We start from the raw sequence: 26,677 nt of genomic DNA, 5'->3' as shown, positions 1-26,677 counted from the left end.
GAATGCATGAAATGTAACTCTTAACCACAATTAGCAAGCAAGCAATCTATGCTGAAGGCAAAAAATAAAAGTGAAGGCAGCTTAATGTCTCGTTTGTTCTTAATTACTGCAGTAAGGCCAGCCACTCAAATTCCCTTACTTAAAGATATTTTAATGTTTGGATGCTTTAACAGTGCCATACAGGACTTCTCTGCAGACTCCATTCCAGAGAAACACAGAGACATACAGAATCAGCAAACATCTATGCACACATTCATACATAAGGTCTCAATAAAACACCTTAAAAAAAAACATTCAGAAGCAGGAACTTGAATAAAAATGACTGGTGAAAATCTAAAACTATTTTCAATTCGTGGTCTGACATGAGAGAGTTAGAAAAAAATATTTGGACTATTTTGCAGTCAAGGTAGAGGAATAGGAAACCCTTCATTAAAATCTTCAGAAAGGTGTTGGACAAATAGCAGAGTCTGGTGAAGAGAAGTTGTTATTTTTTATTTCAAAGATCTTATTTTTAAGATGGAAATAACATTTGTTATTTATAAATCTGGTAATTTGAAAATCCTGGTCAGATCAACCCACATCCCCCACAATTCAAATGTCTAGAAACATGCACACTATTACATTATTATAATCTACATGACACATCATTAGTTTCCTTGTCCACCATTCCTGAGAGGAGAAAAAGGGTTGTCTTCTAACTTAAAGTGGTCAAACCAGTTAAGCTTCTCCTGCAGACATGCACCACAGTGTAACCTTCGACACACTCCACACTGAATGAACCGCCCCATACAGTTATATGGGGCCAAAGGTATGTTGCCTCTTAAGAATCAGGATGAGAAACTTGTTTGTCAGGAAACAGTTTATACAAAGACAAGAGTATACACCATCCACTGCTCACACAATCCACCTATGGGAAGCAAGTTATCTGAGTGCCTCTGTCGTGACAGAGAAGGTACAGGTAGGAGCTTATTTTTTTTTTTTTTCTCTTTACTATAAAAAAGAGACTTTTGTACTTTAACCTGTGTCATTTGTTGCAGTTACTCTGTATTTATATAGAGTCCAAACAGGAAGTTTCAGGATTATGTGAGGCTCAATCAGAGACAGGTAGAGGAACAGAGAGCTGAGGGAGAGAGGTGAGAGAGAAATGAGGTGGGGCATATACTGAGTCAGGGCACTGACGTGCTCTGTTGTGCAGATTTTTTATGAGTCATTAACTCGCTGCCTACTTTTACAAGGTGTGATACGCTTTGACGGATAGTGGAAATAAAAAGCTTGGTGACGCTTTAACAGTCATAGATTCCTCAACACAGTAAGTAATCAAGAAATAATTTAAATAAGATTTTTGATTTGATTATAAGTGGTAGTGAAACATGTTTATTGCTTAAATCTTTCTTTTGTTTTTCCCAATCAATCCTGCTAACTTTTGGGAAGACCTGTTTAGGTTCTGTATCTTTAAATAAACTTAACGGATGAATTACAAACTTCCTAAATTTAAAAGTTATTGTAGGAAAGAAAGCTAATCTCATCTGTATACTTTTGAGTGTCCCTCAAAAATAATTGTAGCCTAATATATTTCTCTTTTTACCAGGCCATAAACAGAGGAAAAAACCCAGGAAACAGCCTCTCTCTGTTTGTCTCAGTTGGCTGCTTCCATAGCAACTTCTGTCGTGATAGCACCAAGTTAATTTCTAAAACACACACCAAAAAAAAAAAAAAAAAAAAAAAAAAAAAGAACATCACAAAGAGAGCAACAATGCACCTTCCTCCCGAGGCGGCTGGAAAGGATTCTGTGTAGAAATATACTGTAGAACTCCTGTAGATCTGATGAACAATGTTTCTTCTCAAATGGCCCGTTTGGTGCATTTACTTCATTCTGTGCTCTTCATCCTCTGGCTTGGAGATCATAGAACATCACAGCGATGCAGTCATTTGCCAACAGGTATTGTATGATATACTGCTTGGTTGCGCTCAAAATTACATTTCAGTGGGATGAAATACTGTTTTTACTTTAATGCCTTGCAGCTTTTAATTTCCTTCTACTGTAAGCTTTGCAGTGTTGACTTTTAATTTCCCTTGGCGGAGGTCACATGTTAAATTGATGAAATTAAATGAAAAACTGATTGTGAGATATGGCCATCCGCCAGTTTGTTGAAGCTTGGGAGTGTTGTAGACAGAACAAAAAATATTTGCTGTCTGTTTAATTCTTTTCTAAAAAAAAAAAAACATAAAATGTCCCTTCTTCTGAACTTTCTGCTTTTAAGGCATTCTCTGACTGCACCATCAAGGATGGTGTGTATAATCCAGGGGACACTGTGGATATTCAGTTTGAACCATCTTTCAAGCTCTGCTGTAAGGCCAGAGGAAATTGTACGCTTTGTCTTGTCATAGACACAGAGGTCAGCATTCCTACGGAGGTGGAAAATGAAAGCCACTCTGGCGATGATGAGGAAGAATACAGTGAGAACACAAGGAATGAAAAGTGTAAGATTTTTTTAAATCCAGTTCTTTTTTTTCTAAGCTGCAAGCATATTTATCTTTGTTGTTGTAATAGTAACAGTAATGACCTATATATGATTTTGAGTCAAGTTACACCATTCTCTTTAATCATAATATTAACAATATCATATTATCTTCTGCATTTCCAAATTTCATCAATATTAATGTGTGCTATACTAGTTTTTAAATAGTTTTTCAAAGATCCAATAGACAACTGCACACCAACAACATTATTGCTATTATTTGTTTCACATCTATTTTATTGTCCCAATTATACAAAAAAAATATTCTCTTACACACTTTCTACTTTTTTAAACACATTTAACTCACATCACCTCAACTCCCTGCCACTTCTAGAAACAGTCATCAATAAATCAACGCAGAAGAAAATTGAAATTGATCAAGTAGAGAACAAATTCTGGAGACACTCTTACCTTTGATATATCTGCCAGATAACAGCTGCTTTCCACAATTTACACGCAAGAGCAAAGTGTTAGTATTACAATTAAAAGTGGCTCTGCCAGTCAGGTCTGAACTTTTCTTCATCACTGAAGGGATGGACATATTGGCATCCTGTTCAAGTTTGCCTTTCACGGTTTAATCATTGTTCACAACGAAAAAATATTTACACAGGCATGTGGATGTGAAAGGTATGCATAGGCTACTTTTAATGATTCTTCAGAAAGTTGGATGAACTCTTTCCTCAACAGACTGCAACAGATTTAAGGCTAGCTAAGTTGGCTGTATGCAGTTTGCTAATATGAATGAAGATAATGATTGCAAAAAAGTCAAAACTGCTAAGTAAAAACAATTCAAGCTCCAGATCAGAAAAAAAAAAACTGGAAAAATCTTCAGCTAAAGGAAGGAGACCTAAGAGCCTGCAGAGAAGATTATACAATGTTTTGAATACGTTTCCAGGAGCATAAATACATCTTAAACTTTAAGGACAGCAGCAGGAAAGGACCAGGATGGAGAGCCACTGAATTACCGTGTTGCAAAACAAATTTTGGCTTTATATGATTCAGAGGCTGATATTTTCAATTAGAGAACTCAATTTTATCTCAACCACAGTCATTAGGATGGCCAGAGAGATCCAACAAAACTATAGAAATCTCACTGTCATCAAGCTGCAAAAAGAAGTGGTCCCCAAATCTCTTTAAAAGACAGTTATTTTTTAAGTTTCTTTACACACCTTTACCAGAGAGGGCAATTGTCAAAGACCCCACCCAAGTTTTAAGATAACCGTTTTCTGAGATCACTTACACTGCAAAAAATCAAAATCTAAGTAAGTCATTTTTTTTATTAATGCATCTTTTCTTAAACTGAGCATGTAAGTGAGACACATTGCTAAGGATAAGCCAAGAACATTTATATTCCAAGTAAGAAAGAAACAATGTATGTCTCTTATTTGAAAAAAGGAGTATTGAAAAATGCTTACAATGTCTTGAATCAGACAACAAAATAAAACAAAAAGATCCTGAAGACATCCAGTTCTCAATCTCAGCCAAATGATCTAGTCTATGTATAATTTCATAGGTAAAAACATAGCAGAGGAATAAAGCTCAGCTGGCTTGAGTTTTGTTTTGTAGGTCAGAGGCAGTAAGTTGCATAAAAGGACACTCTCTCTGTCCTACACTGTGCTCAAGTAAACCTTTAAAAGTGATGCAAGTTTTACACAAGCTTTATTTGAATATATCAATCATTCCAATGCTGATTCAGTCCAAGTATAACTTCATGCTCTGTTTTTACAGCGTCTGTGACAATATGCTACCAGCAAGCAGCCAGCACTGTGCCAATATGCAAGAAGGTGGAGTTTACTGTTAATTACCCAATTCTTACTCACCAGAACAAGAGCAAGGTACTGTACCATAAATTTCCATGAACTTTGTAATCCTGCTAAGTGTTTGATCACACCCAGGTACATAATTTCAAACATGTTTCACCATCTTATCTTAACAGATTTCAATGGTGATCACAGATGAATTCCATTTTAGCAGCAAATTATCTGTTTATCCCAACAAATTAAATTCCCCAAAGAAAGAAGTTGTTGCTCCTTCAGAGGAAAAAGGTAATTTGTGCTTTAATTGCAGTTCTATCTCAGCTTACATCAAGGTGTAGCAGAAACATCAGATTTATCTGTTGCAGTCTGTAGCAATGCCTGCCAGGGCATTGCTTCACTGAGAAGTCTCAGTTGCATAACACGAAACCAAGTTATCCCTTTTAAGCAGCAGGTCACTACATGTGCATCTACATCATACAAATTCCTGTCTGTTCGCAGTGTGTTCCCAGAAGCTTAGGCAGAAATATATACCTGTGTGTCCAGGTAAGCAAAAAAGAAAAGCAAATACCTTGGGCAATTGTGGATTTTTGTGTGATATATCTCTGTGTACAGTATATCTTTAGAAAATATGACAATAGTTATTTTTCCTTTTTTTCAGTTCAGAAATTCCTCATCAATCATGTTTTAAAGGAAAATCACATTGAGCTGCAGATTGAGGGCAACAACAAGTCCCCTCCCTCTCTGTGTGTCAAATACGAGGAGAACGGACACTGCCGGGTTAGTGCTACTCCTGAGAAACTGCCCCTTGAGAGAAAAGGATAAGTTAATCAGAGAAATGCAATGAGAGAAAATTTAATGTTTAAGGAATATTAGCTTACATATTCTCAAGAATATATACAAGCAAATATGTATCAATTCACAATAAGAAGAATATAAAAAAAACAAAGTTAAAACTTTTATGCTACATATTTCTGTTTTAGACATGCACACATTTTAAAGTTGCCTTCTCTGTTCATTTCTTCTAGATTAGATAGTGATCTATTATCACATGATAAAACAAGATCAATCTGATAAACTCTTGAGCCACCATAGTGTTAAGCATAAAATATGAGAATTTTATTTGTAAACTCGCAAAGACAACTCAAAAGCATCTTTACTGTCTTTGCAAAATAAGTCAGTAATTGTTGTTTTATGTTAGTTGCATGGGTGTGAAATCATTTGTTGTTAGATTAGGGAATTGTTCTTTTAAAAAACTGCTGAACAAGAAGGAGTTTTGTGGTACAGTAAAGCTCTGACTGATGATTATGAAGCTATTGAAGTAGTTTCTAAAGTAAGTTTTTCAGCTCCTTGCAAACGACAATAACTACTAGTTAAAAAGACCAACTAATTTCTGAAAATATATCTTTAGCTAGATTTAACTAAATTAATGATTGTTTTTAATAATTCATGTTTTTTTTTTCCAAATACACTCACATCAGTGGCTTTATACAAAGTCTTCGACAAATGACAAAAGGTGAAAGGTTTAGGAGAATTGTTTACCTTTCAGCCAATAACAGCTGTCTGATTAGAACGTCTAATGCTGCAATATGTATTATAGACTTAGACAACTTTGATTGTCATTTTGTATACACAGATTCTATACAAAAGTGCATCAGTGATCAAAAGCAAACAGGGTGGGAGAAAAAAAACATGTTGAAAAAATGCATTGATATGGAAGTTCAGAGAATATATATATGGTACAAATAAGCACTTTGGTGTTATCAGTGTGATGCAGAATTTGTTACATGATTTTGAGTTTTTTTAAACAGTTCAACAGTCTGAAATCTGATATTGAGCTGCATAGAAATGTATATTATTTCTGCTTTATCTAATTCATTATCTACAGTACCTTCAGAATTAGCATTACCCCTTCTACCTTTTTACATTGTGTGATACTACAAACCTGATTGTATTTTATTCATAATTTCTCTAAATAGATCAACACAAAGTAGCCTATTACACAACTGTCATGAGGAAGGAAAAACATGGATACATAGCTTTTTTTTTTTTTTCTTTTTTTTTTTTGTGAATAAAATCTGAAAGGTGCGGTGTGCATATTTTTTAACCCCCTAATTCGACACATTGTGAAACCTTTGTTTAGTATTACAGCTATAAGACTTTCAGGGTGACCCCTAGTGTGAAAGCTCAGGTTTAGTCAGGCTGGATGTATGGTATTTGTTATTATAAAGTATAGCTGCTTTGCAGTTGATCCTTTTCAATACCCCAGAATGTAGGCTATTTTAAAGTATTTTAATAGTTGTTAACAAATTACCAATACATTCTGCATTCCTGTTGTAACCATGTCAACACCAACAACTTTAATTTGCATCATTTTGTTCTTTTTTAAATAGAGGCTGACCCAGACCATCATTCATCTGTCCTCCATTGCCCCGTGCATGTGCATACAGGTTATCACACTTTTCTCTTTAGAAAAAACAAATTCCAATTTTTTTGGTTGTTTGTTGTTTCATTTATGATGAAACATATTTGTGATGATTAGGCATGGGATGAAGATGATCTGGGACCTTGGCGCACTCAAACGTGCCCCTTTAACAAAACAGGTAACATAAATTGCATTGAAATGTGTCTCATTCCTGCAACAACAATGGCGGATAAGTAATCTGTAATGTATACAATCTATTTACTTCTTCTTGTTTTAAGGATTGCCATCTGAATTAAAACACTTGATGTGGAAGAATATATCTGTGAATGTGCGTCTGAGTAAAATATTCGACGGGAGCTCAGTACTTTTATGGAACCTTACTGCCCCCTGCAGGCTGACTGGTGAAGTGTCGCTCTGTTATAAAGCAAGCATCTGCAAGGGGGGAAATAAGGAAAGGCAGGCCATTAATGCTGTGAGCAAATGGAGACAGAACAGCAAGGACGTTTGGGTAAGAAGGGCCTAACTACTGTTCTGTAATTATCTGAATATGTTTGTCTTTCTTTGAAATACAAATGATGCTCTCCCAAATGCAGTCATGATTAAGTTATTTTATCTCTACCATTGTTATGGAGTTGATAAACTACTTTTAGTACCTATTTTTTTTATATTATTCTACATATATTGTTGCAAGGGTCATGTTTATTTAACTGAATGCTCTGTAAAACTTCAAATTTTTAGAAAAGTTGGTAATCTGGTAATGCAAAAGTCTGGATTGGTATAAATGTGTACAGGATCAGTGATAGGTGTCCTTTCTGTCTCATTTAGGAAACACAAGGTGCATTTGAAAATGTTGATGAATGGATATCTCAGTGTGTGATGGTAAAATGTTTTCACTAGTTCTTCATTCATATATCTGTGTACAACAAACAGCTGATAATGTCACAATTCTTTTATTAATATCTCCAGGTGAAAATAAAAGGAGCACAGCAGGAATTTGGTCCATTCTGTGCTTTTGACAGTAAGTTGGAAATGGTTAGGTGTTATAGATGTTGTCATACTTTTTATGCAGTTTGAAAGGATACATTTTTTTTCTCAGAAAATAAAATTTTAAGTGTTTCATAATCATTTTTTGGGGGGGTTGTATTTTTTGCAGCTGGTAGATTCCGCTGGACCCTCCTGGTTGTTGGTGTTATGCTTCTTGTTTCTCTAACTGGACTAATGATTTATTTTCTTCGTGATTATGTAAAAAGTAAGTTTCCATTTTCTTTTAACCTCTCATGTTATAAGGAAACTCTTTGGTTATTTAGGGTTACTCTTTATTTTAAAATATTGCAAAAAATAATGTCCAGAAAAACGTAAAGATGGTCTAACTTATCAGCAGTATAATAGTTTACTATGTCTTATAAAACATTGACTGGTTTATTATTGCAAATTATACAAAACCTACTTTCAGTCTGAAAGTCTCATCATCAACCACATAATGTTTATTAGAAATCTCCGCATCACACTTTCTGAAGCGTCAAATATGATACAAACAATAAAAATAAATTGTCAATCTGCTAAACTGCCAGGTATATTTACTGTGACATCTCTGACTTTTATAGAATGGGCATGGAGCTGGCGACACGGTGGATTTGTCAAGAGTAAGTTTTTTTACATGTAAAACTTTACATTTATAATAATTCAAGACATTTCTGAATTTGGTTTTCTTTTCATCTTCAAGTTGGCAAAAAGGGGCATGTGGTGCTGCTCAGCCCCCCAGACGTGGATAAATCAGTTTCAGAATCAGTTTGTCAGCTGGGTACTCAGCTCTGCAGCCAAGGGTTCAGTGTGTCTGTGGACCAGTGGTGCAGGAGGGATCAATGCACAATGGGACCTTTGCCATGGCTCTACTCCCAACTGCAGAAGCTGGACACTATGGGTGGTCGAATTCTGCTTGTTCTAAACCAGAAAGCCCTTGAAAAAACAGAAGAGTGGACCCTCCTGAACCAAGAGAGAGAAGTAGGGGATCAACAACAGACAAGGTCGACTTATTCTGATCTATTTACAGCTTCGCTGTTCATCATTCAAGCCCACAAGAGGCTGGGCACGGCGGCTGATCGCTTTGTTCTGGTGAAAGTTGACTCTCCTCAGAGACAGACTCACAGCAGTGACAGGAGGCTTCCAGAGTTGCTTCAAGGTCTCCCTTTATTTTGGCTCCCGTCTCAGAGCCAATCACTCGCAGCTGAGCTGACTGTGGTAGAGACAAACATGGAGGCAAGGTAAAAGACACAGAAAGGTTGGAAGGGGGAGACTTCAAAACGGATTAATATGAAGACCATAATGCTAAACATTTACAAATAATGATTTTAAACAAATATTTGAGAGCCTAAAAGAATGTAAATATTGCTACAGAACAGGGTGGGCATGAAGGAGATTGTCATCTGGACTGAATATGAGATAAAAGAAGAATCTTTAAGTGCTAATCTTTTCTAAATTACATTACAGCTTAGAACTCTATATGCAAGGGTCTGATGACAAATTTAAAGTAGATACTTGTATTGAAAAAGTCTTGTTTTGTTATAAATCCAGACTGGTTGATCAAAGTAATGGCTAGTCTGACAGATTCCCAAACCAATTTAGACTTTGGCTATCTTAAATTAATTACAATTTTTAAACTCCAAATCAGTTTAAGCAATTGATAAATCTTTCAAATTACTGGCATTGGCCAGTTATTTGTAGAAAAGCACATATTTTAATACAATTGTAAAAGTTGAGAAGTGCGCCACAAACTTAACTTACATGTTTAAAATGAGCACCCTAACCCTGAGTGGATTAGGTACTAATACTAGATATTTTTAAGGCAATCCAGGGGGGCGGTGATAAGAAATACGGCTGCTGATCAGAGGCCCCGCTCTGATGGGTAGTTTGGTGGCAGTTTACCTTCAAATAGATCATGTCTAAAAGGTGAATCCGTCCAAGAAGGTAAACAGTCATAATACGCTTTTTATTGACTGTGAATGTTGCTTTAGTATCAGTTTTTCTGTAAATTAATATTTGTCTTTATTTTGCTATTTTAAGTGATGCACTATCCAGTAGTCATATACTTGTTCTTTGAGTTTATTTGAAATGTTTTATCCAGTTTCCATGTTGTGCCAAAGGCTACTGTTTTATATTATCTTGTTGAACTTTTGCTTTGTTTATTGTTTACAAGTAATGTATTTATAATTGAAGGCTTACTGTAAGACTGGAAAGAGTCAGGGAAGCCTGCAATGCCAACGCGTATTTTAATATTCTAAAAAGTATTGGTACTGATGATTTGATTGATCTTCTGTACTTTATAGCCTAGACTCTTCATAACCTTCTTTTCAGACACTAAATAAACCCCACTTCAATAGATCAAATATATGAATTCCCTGTGTAAAACACATTATTTACAGTAAATAAATTGTCTTCAAGCCTATATTTTCATTTTTTATGATTTTTTTCACTTAAAGATAACAATAAATTAAAGATTACAATAATGAATTGGACTCTAAAGGTTAAAATAGTTCATTTTAAAGGGTATTTCTAATCCGTTGAGCAAAAATAACTGTGATAATATTCTAAAAAGCCCACTTTAGACTCGAAATACTGAGGGGTCCATATGCACATGGTGGCTGGGTGTTAACTCTGGGGGTTTGTCATCAATGTTGAACCTCTACCATGCATAAAGTAGAGAGATATTATCAGATGACAAATTTAAGCTGATGTAGATAAATTTGTGTAAAAATTAGCTACACACCAAATTCCTGGAAATAACATATTTAAAGAGAGTGTACCTTTGTTTCATGACTGTTATGCAACTTTTAAATGGAATTCTGATGTTGAAACAGCAGGAAAGAAAATACTCCGTTCCCCTGAAATATGACATGGCAATTTTAAATATTTAATTACATTTTGAACTTTATTGATCTCACATTGGAGAAATTGAGCTCTGCATTTAACCCATCCCCTTGGGACCAAGAGTGGCAGTCTGTGGGATTGGGGCTCAAACCCATAACCTCAGGATTCCAAGCTCTATTCACTGAACACTAGTCCGCCACTCCCCTCTGAACATGAAGTATGGTTCAATAATAGTCATATTGAATCTATGTCATTTACAAATGATAGAATAGTTTCTTGATCTCATATTTAGACTGTATTAAAAGTAGAACTTGTTTTTGAAACTCAAAGGTGCCCTCACATCTAAATCCTCCTCAACTACTAGAAACTGAATTATCTTGATTTGATAGGTAAATTGTCTGCATTTATATGGTACCTTTCAGGTAAGGTGACTCCAAAGCTCTTTACATTACATCTAGTCATTCACCCACTGATGGTGGAAAGCTACACAGGCACCCAGGGGCACACTGACAGAAGCGAGGCTGCTGTAAACAGACATCACCAGGCCCTTGGATCACCATCAGTAGGCAGTGTAGTGATATGTCTTGCCCAAAACACAACAGCAAAGACAGATTGAGCTGGGGTTTGAACCAGTGGCCCACATGTTACAAGACATTGTCATGATATTCTGGTGCCAGCACTTTACTGCAGAAAATTTAATGCAATCCAAATGCATATGTGGGTTCTGCTCCAAAATCTGAGTATCATCCTCAAATCTGAGTATCATCAAATTATCATCCGATAATTTGTTCTCTTTACTCGTTTATCAGGTTTTGTGTGAGAAGGTGGTTCTTGTTTTAGTTTGGTAATCTTATTGCTCTTATTGTTTTCATCATGCTTTCCCTGTAACACCTACAGTAGTGGCCATTCATAATTTCTCCACTTTCCTTGATGGACGCTTGGCTAGTCCTAAACAATTCCTTTTTAAGGATCTAAAATATTCTTTCTGTCATGATTTGTGGACATTAAGATCTAAAGAGAAGCGTTATCTTCTGCTCAGACCCTGTAATTCTGTGAAAGGGTTGAGTCAAAGTAAAAAAATATACTGTACACGCCCATGAGAAGGCCAGTGGCTGGAATCTGACTGGGAAGGGACATTTTGAATTGTTGCTACTGTAAGTTAGTTTTTTTTTTCAACTTTTAGAGTTGATTTGATCATATTTAGTTTTGTTATTAAAATTAAGCTTGTCCCCCTTGTATTTAATGGCATTTTGCCATTCACATAAGTTGACCCTACCATTTATTTAGTAAATATGTAGGCCAACCACTTGTTCCCATGACAGCAATCACTCTTCTCATAATATGAATGCATTGTTTTGTTAAAAGCTTTGCCAAGTTGGTTCTTCCTGCTTTTTGTGCTGTAGTTTTGCTCTGTAAGTTAATTCTGTCTCGTTTAAATTACGGTCTACATTTGATCATGCAAGGATTGCTGGACCATCGAGTCTTATGGACTTGCCAATGACACAAACGCTGATCAGCTGACTGCCTGTTCTTAGTTGTAATTGCATTAAGAAAGCACTATTTAGTGTCGCAAGAGAATTTAATTGTGCATTTGAGGTAGTGTTACATGGACGTGAGAAGATTAAGACCTATTAAAAAACTTTTTGAGATCACTTTAATAAACTAATGGCTTCATGACTTTTTAATACCCAGCATAAATCCTGGTGGAATGACAACTACAATTACCTTTATACAATTTGTAACCATGTTACACATGATTTATACTGATTTCATAGCCAACAACTTGAATTAGTTTTTTTCTAACTAAGGCAGTTTAATGAAAGGAAAAGTGTGTCTCTTTTTGTATAGAAATCCAGCAGGAAACTAAATACATTTTTTAAATAATTATATTACATAATAGTTTTGGCCTGTAAAATAATAACAGCAATTTATGGAAAAAGGTGGTAATATAAAAATAAAAAACATTAACATTTTTATTTTCTTAAATCTCTAGAGAATGTCAAAACACTGAACTGGCAAAATAAAATGAACCGATTTGCAATGGCTATATACAATGAGGCAAACCAAGTAGGAAATCACCAACAAAGACAGAAAGAAAGTCAACTTTATTTGATGGATATAAACAAGCTGGCCAACACTCACTATTATTATTCTGGTACAGCACAGACAATAGCAAACCGGGCCGGGGCACTAAGGACAGCCTCCTATTGTTAAAAAAAGCAAACAAAACAATACATATTATCCATGCGTCTTTCAAAGCTTGCCCACATCTTTTCTGAAACAGACTGATAAAATTCTCTCTTTTAAATAAATTGATCTTTTTGATTTATAACACACACCCTGTTATCAGCACTCACACACAAACACCCCACACGCATTGCCCTCTTTTTCTGATTGCAATTACACCAGCAACACGCCCTTACCTGAAAAGAAACATGCTGCGCTCTCACAAAACTGCACAGGCTGTCTACTAAGGGGACACAGTAAGTGAGACACACATCACTCTCCAACACGATGTCACAATGCACAATGCGGATGCAAGTAATGAATGAGGACTGAGCTGTAGCAGCTCACATTCACACAAGTGATCATTCAGCATGCCCGACTCACATTAAATTGTTCCTAGATCTGTCACTGTACAGCTCAAAACATTTACCTATACAAATGGTACTGTCTCAAACTGGTATTCCTAAACAAGCCTAAATCATAGCAAAAATAAAGCTTAACTTAAATACAAAAAAAATATGATTAAAAAATTAAAAACTTGATGCTTGCTTTGTAAAATAAAGACATTTCTGGCATTAATCACAGTGATCTGTTCAATCAAAAATATCCAGCAACAAAATAACAACAAAGAGAAACTTGTTTTTAGCAAAGAAAGATAAAAGTATGCTTGGCTCTCTGTAGCTCTTTTGAAGGCCTTTTAAATATGACTAGTGAATTTATACAGCTGTTTCTAGGCACAGATAAAGAATTGCCTAAATACAGAAAGCAATCCCCAACCTTCAAGTTCGATGTCTTTTTCGCTTTTAGTAATTTCTTTCAATATTTTTTTTTTGACACGACAATAGAGCAATCACTGCATAGAGTACAGCAGATTAAACGTACATCATCACCTTCAATTGGCACATCATGTAAAAATCAGCATGCATGGGCACAATTAAAATATTCCATGTTGTCGACTATTTAAATTATGTATGCTATATCATGGTAGGAAAACTCCCTACTTCAAGTATTCAGTAGATAAGGACCTGAAAATGGAGGATTAGTACTCCACCCCTGATGGTGAAGTAAGAGGATTTATGCTCCTCTGTCTGTCTGCGCTCTTTCCCAACAATAAAAAAAGGCCTTTTTAATCAACATTTGTAAACAAACAACCACATAGTCTGTAATCTGTTGGTTCTTGTTCAGTTACAGGAGCTGCTTCAGTGGGAATCATAGGCGTAAAAAATTATTAGTGAATCACCTTGGTGTGAGGAGATGGAGACATGTTTGTTTACAACAACCAACACAGACACCGGTAGGGTCAAGGAAGGAGGAGGGCATTAGTAACAGTCAGCTTCACTTTCTCATAATACTGTAACAACCTGATGGTTTTTCTACCTAAATCAGTTGTTATGGTCACACATACATCACCACTTCAGTTTACATGACAACAACAAATACACAAAGGAGAAATGCATCCAGACAGAGTCACTGAAACCTCTTTTTGGAGGATACTGTCCTCATTTACAAGTGCAAGCCTCTTGCCTGCTGAGTGCAGCAGAAATAATCTAACTGCTACCCGTGAGAGCTACAGCCCAAAATAATAATAAAAAAAATTTACTTAAAATTGTTACCACAGGTTAAAGTCTTCAACTGAGCTGATTTAATGTTAAAGCGATTGTTGGGAATTGTCTAAATAGAATTCCAGGCAATTGTTATCAGCAGTCGGATAATACATTGCTAATTTACTTTTACAGATGACCTGTTTTTGTGTTTTTTTTGCCTTTCATAAATGTCTCAGGTTGTGAAAAAAATCTTATCAAATAAGGAAAAGTGGACCTAAATAATATTTTGTCAAATGAGTTTCTGAAGCTGTATTGAGGTAAACAAAAGCTGTCTAAACCACACTGATTCTTTGTGCAAAGTAATTGAAAGAAAAAAAAAAAAAGAAAAAAAAAACATAATTAACTTGTAGTAACAAGTTAAGTTAATCACTCCAATCTCAAAATTTATTACTTATTTTCTAAGCATTTATATAAAACTACATTTCAGAATTAACGCAGGGGTTGAAAGCAGGGGGCGATCAAATATTTTGCACTTTAGGGCTTTTCCCTAAATGTTCTGACTTTATGGGAAAATTATTTTTTAGGTAGGTTGAGAAAAAGCAAAAAGCATATTGTGTATGACAGTAATTCTACATTTAGGTACCCCCCTGAAAAACAAATCTTATTCGACACCCACACAATGTGTAAAATTATAAACCAAGTCAATTCAATCTCTGTAAATTGTTCATAGATTATTTAAAAAAAGTATTTTAACTATATATTTTTTTTCTGTATTACCTCTTCTATTAAAAATTAAATGCCATCATTGAAAAAAAAACTCAGAGAAACACACCCTGCTGCAAACATAATAACATACTTCTGTGGAAAACAACGTTTATTATAAAATTGTTATTATGTAAGAGTTAATTAGATGGCATTTACACACACTGCAGAAAAGTTTTTGATAAAAGTAATTGATAAGCCAGAACAAACAGCTGGGAAACTGGACCAGTCAGACGAGTTGTGATCATGGCTCTTATTTGAAATAACGTCCTGCTCCAACACTAACCTTATTCAGTCAGCTATACTGTAAATTACAGTTTAGTGTCCAACTGTTGATATCAATTCCACAGAAACCATTTAAAAAAACTCCCAACTATCCCTTTAAAGGAATGTAATATTGACAGTTTTTCTAGACCATTAGATAAATTTGGGTAGAATTCCCCCTAAAGTGAAGTTCTGAAATTTATGGAATAATCATTTCTTTTACTGAGCTGGTCTGTATTTCCAGACAGGGAATGTTAAATTGCTGCTGAAGGGTTTATTCACAGCATAACAATGTGAGGACAATCTCACAACTAAATGAAATATCTCTGACTTCCAGCCAGTTATAAAAATAACCATAAAAAAAATGTAGTATATCTTTTTAGTTTGAAATATTTTTCTGACCACATATAGACACACTCTATAGATTTATCTCTATATGTATAATATATGCATATCTATCTTATGTATACAGATTCGACGAGGCACAGACCACCTTGTTGAGAAGGAGAAAACAAGTCACTATGTGGGGAGATCATACAGGCTACTGCTGGAAGAATATGAAAGAAGGGAGAGGACTTATAGTGAAGCTGGGGTGTTACTGGAATCACTTTTATCTGAAGAGAAAACATCTACTTCGCTTCACAGTCTATTCGGAGGCTTTTAGTAGTCATATTTCTTGAGAAAATGTTTGATCGTTGTTCACAAAGCCCCACGTTTTAACCTGTACATATAATATACAAAGCAGTTTTGTACTGTTGTTTATGAAGCCCATTGTGGGAGCAAGTCCCTCTAATGTAAAAGGACAAAAAGATGCTCTATTTAGATCTTCTGACACCATTTAGTTTGAGCACCAGCAGAAGCACCATAAGTGAAAGTTCCTGTCAACACAGAGGAGGTGCATAGTCTCAAAAAAATCAAAAGAATCCAATGAATATCTTCTGACCGCTTTTCTTGGCAGCTCTGATTGGTCTAATACAATTGGAATTTATTTAAATATACATGGAAAAATAAAAATGCACTATCTCTATGTTGATATCTGCATAGACTGATTATTTTCTCTTTACTATTTATAACTGAAATGAGGTAATGTGGAGAAAAAAATGCTGATAGGAGCCACTACCTTGAAGCTTAATCTTGATCCTAAAACCAGTGGTTTGCACAGTCCCTCAAGGTGCTCCATAAGTTCTTCCTTGTGCTAACGAGGAATTGCAACAGAAAATCTAAAGTGACTCAAATGTGTTAATAAGCTTGTCAATGTAGACATCATCATTAGAGGAAGAAATGCCTAATGTGTGACCAGTTCTCAAATAACTGTTGTCTATGAAATAGACAACAGAAGACACTCTTAGGGTTTTTAGGGATAAGCTGAGGGGTCAGATCGAAACTGAGAGTCAGGCCTACGAGCCGGTCAGAGCTTTAGGTTAAAGAGGCAGCAAGACAATTTTTAAAATCAACATGGTTTGATGAGAGAAAAAAGGGGTCATTCAGCAGGTGATGGACAGGTGAGGTGACTTCTCTGACACCGCTACTGCAGGATTGCCATGGTAGCCATGTCTGTTAAACCAGTAATTTGTCCTCAGTGCTTCCATTGGCACATCATTTGGAGGATGGTCTTCCTGTTCACACAAAGCGAAGGCCTCACCTCACCTTGTGAGGAACACAAAGCAAAATATGGTTGGAAAACAACAAATTAGCACTGAATATGTCAATGTCGTTATATCACAATATGGTGGTATCAACTAAAGCAGTGGTCTCCAACCCTGGTCCTCAAGATCTACTGTCCTACAGATTTTAGATGCATCCCTGCTTCAACACAGCTGAATCAAATTAATGGCTTGAAAAGGTAATCAATCATTTGATTCAGCTGTGTTGAAGCAGGGATGCATCTAAAATCTGTAGGACAGTAGATCTTGAGGACCAGGGTTGGAGACCACTGAACTAAAGCAATCTAGATACAAGGCAAATAAAACTATGCAGTCAATAAATCCTGCTCTCTAGAGGTGGCACAATGGTGGGAAAAACATGAAGGACAGGAAGCACAAAATGCAGAGAATGTTATGACATAGCTGAAGTCTGTCAGAAAGATAACATGCACCCTATCATATCAAATCTTTATCAGCTGGTTTAGTCCATATTAATGGCCTATGTTGATGGCCTTCATTAGGAAGATACCACTTCTGCAGCATCTCATGCTCTGCAAATGCAAGCAGTTACCTTTACAACTCTTAAAACCTGTATAACCCAGCTGTTGCAATATATACCGATGTCATTATGGATAGAGATATAATAGTAGACATCTGAATGTTCCAGAGAACACATTTAGACTTTTAGACAGATTTTATTTGTCATTTTATTTACACAAGTGTAAAACAAAACTAAATGTCAGCTCACTGGACAATTTCATCTTTTTAAAAGTGCAGCCTTGAAAAATAGTAAAAATGACTAAATTTACAGTTCTAACTTTATATATATATATATATATATATATATATATATATATATATATATATATATATATATATATATATATATATATATATATATATATATATAATGATAAAATATATTAAATATACAAATTTAGGGGAAGTATCATAATTTTACAATAAACCAGTCAAGATTAGGGCTGGACATTGAATTGGATTTACAATATAATGGCAATTTAATGAAACACAATTCTCAATCTACAGATGCACTACATTTTGGTCACATTGCAATTAACTAGAATAAGATACTAAAGTTTGTCATTCTAGTCCTTTAAGTGGTGGTAAGACGCTTTAAGTGGGTTTGTTGCCACAAAGAGGAGAAAAGAGAGTTGAAGTTAAAATGCAAACCCAGGCATGCAAATAGAAGTAAGGACTTTTACACACAAAGTTTACACTAAGTCCTGCAAAAATGGATGCTGGACAAGCATCCTTTGAAATGAAACGCCTTTATGCTTATAGTTAGTGCATTCACAATACTGGTAGAAAATAATTGGAATTTTGATTTTCAGCAAAATCCTTGCGCTCTAGTCATGATTCTCCTCCAAAGATTTCAGAAAAAATAGGTCAATACAATAAGCAGAAGAGTTTTGAAGAGCTTGTTGTTCTAGCTTCATGTCACTAAACACACTTATCGCACAAGACTCCACTCTTGAGAAAAAAAGCATAATAACTGGTTATTTAGGATTATCCTAATTTTATTTATTTATTTATTTATTTTAGACAAGCAAGCAAAATACCAAGAGATTATAAGTGAGGTCAGGTAAGACCACAGTTTACCTCCTTGGATATGATTGCTTAGATTGTATTTAACTAAAAATGGAAACTATACAGCATCCTCCTAAAAGAAATTCTACCAACACTGAAGTTCCGAAGTGGATATATTAGGGTGTGGACCTGTTCATTTTAGAGGTGCACTTAGTTCAGGTTTCTGGCCGATCACAGTTTCCCGATCCTTAAACCCTGACATGCTGATTCAAATTTTGACCCATACAGATTCTTATTTTTTTTCAACTGATCGTGTCAGTTTTTATATGATCACATGAAACCTTTAATATTTAAATTTTATCTTAATGAAAGATATTAATCAGTAGCTGTGGATAATAAAAACTTCTGAAATAACGTTTTTTTAAGTATAAATCTAAGTTTAGAGCATAGTAGTAGTGGGTGATGTCATGCTTTGCAGTGGTAGATAAAAGTAATGGAAAAGATTGATTTCACGTCTAAGTATCGTCCAATCATCATCAATCAATTAGTGCAACACTTTTTTTTTTTTTAGCATATTTCACAAGTAGGCTACATATAATGGATGGAGAGATAAAGTAAGAAATGTAACAGAATAGTCTCCTGTAGAATAAGCATAAAACAAAAAAGTGATGTTAGAGAAAGACAATAAAGCTGATAGAACAGGCAAACTGAAGATACATAGTATGAACTTAAAGTCAGAGAGGATTGAAGAGGGGCCTCTGAATTTCCAGGATACTAAAATAGGTTGTGGGAAAGAATGTGTCAAAATCACTTAATTTGGTTGCTACTAGTAACCACTGAACCCTAATGTAATTACCTGTTCAGCTGCCGGTCTCCTTGCAGGAACTGAAAACCTGAGTACCTCCTCTTGTTCCTCAGAAAAAAACAAAGAAAAAGTAATAAAATAAAATAAATAAAGGCCCCACTGTTCAGAAGTTAAGATTCAATAATGGTGGTGAATGTTCATTTGGGTGGTGTTTCAACATCTTAGGATGGCCATGCTCCTCCAGTAGCGAATGCATCTCCTAAACAAACAAAAATATTACAAAAACTGAATGATTGTATATATTGTTTAGTGTTTTGTGTATGAAATGTAAACTGCTTGATAAAGAAGTTACCTTACCCCTAAAATCAACATTAGAGCTTTGGTTGTTCCAGCTATGCCCAAATGCCCTCCTCATCATCCTGTAATGCAAGGAAGAGAAAATAAGAACCCAGATTAATTTACCACAGGGGTGGTCTGGCTGACTTTGATGTTAATGACACAAACTGACTACAGTATGATTCTCAGTTAAGGAGCAAAATCCAGTAGTTTTGTTAGAAATGCTTTTAAATTTTATCTGGTTTTATACAGTGTATTGCAAAAGTATGAGTATGCCTTGCACTTTTTCACATGTTGCCACTTTACAGGGGAAAAACACAGATCTGCTGTAGTAGGGCTTCATATAACAGACCAACAAAAAAGAGGGTTTTGTCTGTGAAATTAAATGAATACATGGATTTTAAAATAGTGTATAAATCAAAAGCACAAAGTATTTGGTGAAATGTCATTTAGCAAAAACCATGATATGCAGCAAAACACATTATATGGTGCTGCAGCCAATTTCGAGCAACTGCACCAGCTCTGTGGTGGGGAAAAAAATCTCATAATATATACATATTATGAGTGCTGAGTTTTATTCATTCGGCCTCAGAGCTCAAAGGCCACAACATGCCTAAGAGAGAGGGAGCTGTTTATCCTATTAGGGATTGTTTGGCCATAATATGAGGCTCTTGTTCTTGTTTTTCTTTGTCTTTGCTATTTTTTTTTTTTTTTGCTTTGGATAGAGATGTGTTTTGAATCTGACACAACCTTCAGCATTTCCATCATTGTAAGTAGGAAGACAAACTCTGGCTAAATCAAAACAGGGTTGATTACCATGCAATAAAGGCTTTATGATGCCCGGTTCTCTCTTTGCAAAGATAAATAAAATGCTGACTGAAAGAAATCTATCGATCTTCCTTTATTTAACTAGACTGAATAGTTGAATTCTTTTTTCCCACGACAAGCAAGCTATGAGAATTTACTGTAAAGGTGCTTCACAAGCAACTGACACTTGAGTTGGAAGTCTGAACCTTTGCTGCCACAACAACTGATCAGAGAGAGGCTCAGCTATGTGACGTTGACGTCCTCGTAGGATTGCTGACACCAATACAGGATGGCAGCTCATCAAACTGGGTCGTTGAGATGAAAATAGCATTGCAAGCGACCTTTATTAGTAAGTAAAGCAAAGCCACTCTTTCAATTTCAACCGCCATTGTACAAAATACCGGCAAAGAGAAAAGGTAGGCTTCTCCAATCTCATATTAGACCTGAATCAGGCACCTTTTTATTCCCTCAGTGTGCATTAGACCTTAAAGTGAATAAACATCAAAGATGAAGTAGCAAAGGCTACTTGGTTGGTGTGAACACAGGATGGATATTTTTTTTCCAGCTGGGAATTAAACTAGCCTTAATCTTAACTAAGAAGTCTTTAATTGCAATGGACAGTTTTTTGTGTAAACATTCTGTGTTTCAGAAAACTGAAAAGACTTACTGACCTGATCTGGAGAGGGACGGTGATCAGCATGTGGGGGTCCTCTGGGTGGCCCTCCACGGTGGTGGGGTGATGGATGACGAGGATGCTGAGCAGAGTGTGGATGTTGGGGATGCTGAGGGTGGGGATGCTGAGGGTGTTGTCCCTGTGGGGGAGGGCCATGTGGGTGCTGGGGATGAGGATGCTGTGGAGCAGGATGTCCATGTGGGTGCTGTGGCACATGCTGGGGGTGCTGTTGGTGAGGGTGCTGTGGCTGTGGGGGGCGTGGATGCTGTTGGTGTTGAGGAATTGGTTGAGGATGTTGAGGATGCTGAGGGTGCTGTTGGTGTTGTGGGTGTTGTGGGTGCTGAGGGTACTGGGGCTGTGGTTGCTGTGGATGCGGATGCTGTATCGGGGCTTGTGCGTGCTGTGGGTGCTGCAGGTGCTGTGGGTGCTGCAGGTGTGGAGAATGTTGATAAGGAGACTGCTGAGAGTGGGGAGGGTGGGGGTACTGTGGCTGTGGTTGAGGCTGGGCGTGTGGAGGCTGTGGCTGGTGGTGAGGGCCATGTGGGTGATACTGGTCGTCATCATAGTTGTCAGCTATCAGCTTCATTCTGCTTTGTGTCTGTGAAAAAAAATATATTATATTTTTCAAAATGCCACCTGTTGGTTTCAAATTTATCTTTTAGTAAAATGAGCCACAATCTGGCCTCTAGGTCAAAGTTAACTTTAGCAAATATTACTAATAATAAACTGATTTTAAAAAATGTGGGTTTCCAAATGAGACTGTTTGTCTTTACTGCTCCCCATTTCCCTGAAATCACTAGTATTGGTGTTATTATTACTTACTAGGCTTAAAAGGATTTAACACATTTTATTATAAATGCACTTAAAAACACAACTCTCAGCATTCAAAACTGATTTATGATAAATTAAAACCAGATCGTAGGAAATAACTATTTTGTGATTCAGCAGTTCTCAGAGGAATTACACGCTTAAAAATTCAAAGATCAATTTGGTGCTTTGAAATTTATTGATAATTTTAGCATGACCTTATGTTAGCATACCACTGTAGATAGAACAATATGAATCTAGGCCTACTGTGGTGCGTTGATAATGCCTTACAACAGCTAGAGAAGTAAAAATTTAACATAATTTAACGTTACAGCCATAAGCTGTGCAAATTGTGCAATCACAAAGGGCCGTGTGATACTGTGGGGCCACACTACTGCAATTTAAATATTTAAATATTTTTATCAAGGACACCTAAAAATGTAAAAAAACAAATCTAGCTTTTTGATATTGTTGCTGTATAATTATGGATGGAACAATGAAAGCCAATATGGGAGAAGTCAACTGATTTTGCAAGCATGGATCAGGTTCTGAGGAACGAAAAAAAACCAAAACGTTTTTAGTGTATGTTTCTGCACATTATGAACAATCTTTAGATTTCATACTTAGGAGTTAGTGTTCAGTGATTAGGTTGTCTATAGGTCTAATAAAAATGAACAGAGTTTGAAGCTACTTGTGTACGAGACATCTAGATACCAAAATTAACGAGACTGAGTTGATGTAATGTAAAGCTACTTGATGCACTGTTGCAATGAAGGAACAAGAGCCTGGATACAAGTGGCTGAAATGAGCTTTCTCCGCAGGGTGTCTGGGCTCTCCGTTAGGGTAAGGACCTCAGTCACACAGGCGACGCTCGGATTAGAGCCACCACTCCTCCACATTGAGAGGAGTCAGCTGTGGTGGTTCAGACATGTTTTTCAACGCCCCCCTGAACGCTTCCCTAGGGAGGTATTGCATGCATGTCCCACCAGGAGGGTGTATGTCTCTCAACTGGTCTGAAAACGCCTCAGGCTTCCCCCAGCAGAGCTGGAGGAGGTTTCTGGAGAGAGCAAAGTCTCTGCTGAGACTGCTGCCCAAACGACCCAGTCCCAGATGAAATGGGAGACAACGAGATTAATTACTTACAATTTTTTAACTAAGAGGATATATATATGAATATACACTATTAAAAATTCCAGCTGTGGAGCAGCGAAAGGTTGAAACAATTAATCAAGTAAATATCATTTATGCATCACGATACCTACATCTATCAAAGAGCAAGACCTCTCTCACTTGAAGTTGGCTCAGAGCCTCGCAGACTACCTATGATGGCGCAGTTCACAGCCACAGACTTTTATGCCACTTTCTGAGATTTAGGTGAATGACTAACATAAAGTGGTACAAAGAAATGAAAAATAATGTATAGCAATTGAAAATAAAAGCTGGTGGCACTTTGTATGCAACCTATAGAGTTGCAACTTAGTAAAATTACCTTTGGCTGCTCTAAAGGCTAATATTCTTTTAGTTTAATATGCTACCAACTTTGCACATATATAAATTGGTATTATTCCCCATTCTTCATTCAGAAATAACTTAAACTCAGTCACATAAAAATTTGTCAGAATTTTTTAGATGTCTATTTGTAAGTAAATGTAAATGTAAGGAACTACATATCGTTGTTGCTCCAAACTACAAATATGTGCTTCTTTGTCTTAATTTAGCATATAAAATTTCAAGAAATATACTGATGATTGGGACTGTTATTTAAAAAAAAAAACAAAAGGCAATCAAATTTCTCAGTTGTATTGTGTTATGCAAGCATTGCTAAGAAAGCCTAATTTATCTTTTAGGAAGGAAAGGATAGACACAAATGTTCCAGTGTGCGCACTTACATCAGTTTAGATACACACTGTAATCATGGATCTAAGTAGTGTTATAATGACCTCTAATATATCTAATGAATATTGGTTGGGATTTCTCATTTCAGTACATCAGTGTAACACTGAAGACCGAACCAAGTTTGCTCTCAAACAAGCTTGTTTAGCAAGTTGATCCATATGTTAACAATGTTTGAAATAAGCTTTGCAGTGCTACTAACATGTTGTTTAAGTTGATGCATTAGTTTGTCCCGCTCTCTTTTCAGGGCCAGCACCTCCTCCTGGGTCTTCTTTTTATTGGACGCAGACAGTTCCAGTAATGCAATATTAGCATCTTTCTCACTGATGGCTGCCAAAAGAGCTTGTTGCCTGGAAAAATATAAAAAATAAATAATAAATATAAATATAATAATAATAAATATAGCAATAATAATAAATAAATGTAGCATAGAAAAACTGGAATGCATGGAAATCATTGTCAAAAAACCTAACAAGCTAAAAAAAGGGTGAAACAGCTTCTGATGTAATTGAGCCTTGTTAAGTAAAGCCGTAGCTAAATAAGTCTTACACTTAAACACAATTTAACTATGAGTTATTCACCCTTGAAAAACACAATTGTGTAAAGGTTGGAGGTCTGAATTCATCAAAGTCTAGTAAACCAAAAAGAAAAAGCCCCTTAAGAAAAATAAAACATATCTGCTGTTGATTTTTGTTTTCATATACCAGCTACATCAAATACGATAAATTAACTGCTTAACAAAACAAAATGACTGCATTTAATGATACTAAAAATATTTTATATTCTATATCTTTTAATTATATAATGAAAAATATTTAATTATTAACATTTTAATTTAAACCTACAAAATATCTACAGTAAATGAACAGTAACTCAATTATAGACCTATATCCAATCTTCCTTTCTTAAATTCTAGAGAAAGTAGTAACCAAACAAGTGGGCGACCACTTACATTATAAAGAACTTTTTGAAGAGTTTCAGTCTGGCTTTAGAGCTCATCATAGCACTGAAACAGCTCTGGTGAAAGTCACTAATGATATTCTCATGGCCTCAGATAATGGACTTGTCTCTGTACTTGTCCTGTTATATCGTGCTGCATTTGATACAGTCGATCATAATATTCTTTTAGAAAGACTTGAATATTTTCTAGGAATTAAAGGAATAGCACTAGACTGGTTTAAATCTTATCTATATGATCAATTTCAGTTTGTTCATGTTAATGACAAATCTTCCTCATTCTCCAGGGTTACCCGTGGAATACCACAGGGATCAATGCTAGGACCAATCCTATTTACTATATATATATGCCCCCAATCGGTAGAATTATTAGACAGCATGGGATTAATTTTCACTGTTATGCTGATGATAATTAGCTATATATGTCTATAAATCCAGATGAAGCTAACCCATTACATAGATTAAAGGCATTTCCCGAAGACATAAAAACCTGGATGACTCTTAACTTTTTGCTCCAGAATGCAGACAAAACAGAAGTTATAGTCTTTGGACCAGAGTCTTTGAAAAATAAGCTGATTAGTCAGGCAGTTAATTTGGATGAAATTAAACTGATTTCAGATAATAAAGTAAAAAATCTTGGTGTTATTTTTGATCAGGACCTGTCATTTAAATCTTAAAATGTAAAAGAGGTTTCTAAAATTCCTTCTTTCATCTGCGCAATATTGCACAAATTAGAAATATGCTGTCCAGGGGTGATAGTGAGAAACTAGTCCATGCATTTGTTACTTCAAGGCTGGACTATTGTAATTCTTTACTATCAGGAAGTCCACAAGCTGTAGTTAAAAGCCTTGAGTTGATCCAAAATGCTGCAGCCAGAGTTCTGATGAAAATTAAAAAGAGAGATCATATCTCTCCAATCCTGGCTTCTCTTCACTGGCTTCTTGTTAAATCAAGAATATAATTTAAAACCCTCTTTCTCACATATAAAGCCCTAAATAGCCAAGCTCCATCTTATATCAGAGATATGATTGTTCCTTATGTTCCTAACAGAGCACTTCGCTCTTAATCTGCAGGTTTACTAGTGGTTCCTAGAATTTCTAAAAAATAGAATGGGAGGCAGATCTTTTAGTTATCAGGCTCCTCTCCTGTCGAACCAACTACCAGTTTTAGTCTGTGAGGCAGAAACCCTGTCTACTTTTAAGGCTAGGCTTAAAACTTTCCTTTTTGATAAAGCTTATAGTTAGAGGGGCTCAGGTTATCCTGAGCTATCTCTATAGTTATGCTGCTATAGGCTTAGACTTCTGGAGGACATAGGGGCCCCCTTTTTATCATTCTGCTTCATTCGACTTAGTTTACTGGAAGATGCTTTATCTGTATTATTTTTCTGCAGCCTTAAAGAGCACACTAAACACTTTTCTGACTGCTTCAGTAGAACAATATATTTTATGGTTACGGTATCTTATTCGATTAGCAGCAATACTGACTTCATTTCAAGGATTTCCTCAAGCTGCTTCCGGCGCTCCTGTCTCATGTTGGTCAGATGGGTGTCCCTCTCCTGCAAAGACTGCTGTGTGGAGGAGAGACGCTGCTTGGTGGCATCCAGCTCCTGCCTTGTCCTTTCCAGTGTGCTCATCAGCTCCTCCAGCTGGCAGACAAGCATTACATTAGCCAAAACGGAAAACAGCCATTTTCAATTTTTTTTCGAGGTTTCAACATACAAATAATTTCTCAAACCCACAAAGGGACACACAACATATTTTTCCCAATAATTTAAATAAAAGTAACCAGCAATTTCTAGAAAAGAAAAACACTCAAATCTTTAGATATCCATCAACAAGGCTGGCACAGTT

The 26,677-nt window shown here is 35.9% G+C and overlaps 2 protein-coding genes across 7 annotated transcripts in view; one reads left to right on the top strand and one right to left on the bottom strand.

Moving 5' to 3' along the window:
• Nucleotides 1-816: 816 nt before the first annotated feature.
• Nucleotides 817-9,463, top strand: il17rc (interleukin 17 receptor C). Of its 3 annotated transcripts, none has more exons than XM_038279864.1 (17): nt 817-958; nt 1,038-1,133; nt 1,236-1,309; nt 1,589-1,939; nt 2,262-2,457; nt 4,248-4,354; nt 4,456-4,564; nt 4,775-4,819; nt 4,935-5,053; nt 6,667-6,723; nt 6,816-6,876; nt 6,977-7,206; nt 7,524-7,577; nt 7,665-7,716; nt 7,852-7,947; nt 8,303-8,341; nt 8,422-9,463. In XM_038279864.1, exons 4-17 carry the CDS (start codon nt 1,832-1,834, stop codon nt 8,961-8,963), a joined length of 1,815 nt encoding a protein of 604 aa, XP_038135792.1. In that variant the 5' UTR covers nt 817-958; nt 1,038-1,133; nt 1,236-1,309; nt 1,589-1,831; the 3' UTR covers nt 8,964-9,463. The 3 variants fall into 3 exon arrangements, with proteins under 3 accessions (XP_038135792.1, XP_038135790.1, XP_038135791.1); XM_038279862.1 differs by having other exon boundaries at nt 2,262-2,481; XM_038279863.1 differs by having other exon boundaries at nt 843-952; nt 2,262-2,481.
• Nucleotides 9,464-13,598: 4,135 nt separating this feature from the next.
• erc2 (ELKS/RAB6-interacting/CAST family member 2) overlaps nt 13,599-26,677 on the bottom strand; it is a 59,617-nt gene continuing 46,538 nt past the window's right edge. For all 4 annotated transcript variants that reach the window (XM_038279858.1, XM_038279861.1, XM_038279860.1 and 1 more), the window contains 6 exons: nt 26,312-26,472; nt 24,073-24,220; nt 21,169-21,768; nt 19,712-19,773; nt 19,406-19,613; nt 13,599-17,005 (listed from right to left, as the gene is read on the bottom strand). In XM_038279858.1, coding sequence (XP_038135786.1) covers nt 19,747-19,773; nt 21,169-21,768; nt 24,073-24,220; nt 26,312-26,472 — 936 coding nt within the window. In that variant the 3' untranslated portion in view covers nt 13,599-17,005; nt 19,406-19,613; nt 19,712-19,746. The remainder of the gene's footprint in view (nt 17,006-19,405; nt 19,614-19,711; nt 19,774-21,168; nt 21,769-24,072; nt 24,221-26,311; nt 26,473-26,677) is intronic.

This window comes from Cyprinodon tularosa, unplaced genomic scaffold (genome assembly GCF_016077235.1).
Source record: "Cyprinodon tularosa strain WSP-4 unplaced genomic scaffold, ASM1607723v1 ctg154, whole genome shotgun sequence".
Classification (NCBI taxonomy): domain Eukaryota; kingdom Metazoa; phylum Chordata; class Actinopteri; order Cyprinodontiformes; family Cyprinodontidae; genus Cyprinodon; species Cyprinodon tularosa.
This window is presented reverse-complemented; position numbering and strand designations above follow the sequence as displayed.

Coding starts and splice junctions, on each gene's coding strand:
- il17rc (XM_038279862.1), top strand. CDS start 1,832: ATGTTTCTTCTCAAATGGCCCGTTTGGTGCATTTACTTCATTCTGTGC. Junction 1,940..2,261: donor ATGCAGTCATTTGCCAACAG/GTATTGTATGAT, acceptor TCTGCTTTTAAG/GCATTCTCTGACTGCACCAT. Junction 8,342..8,421: donor ACACGGTGGATTTGTCAAGA/GTAAGTTTTTTT, acceptor TTCATCTTCAAG/TTGGCAAAAAGGGGCATGTG.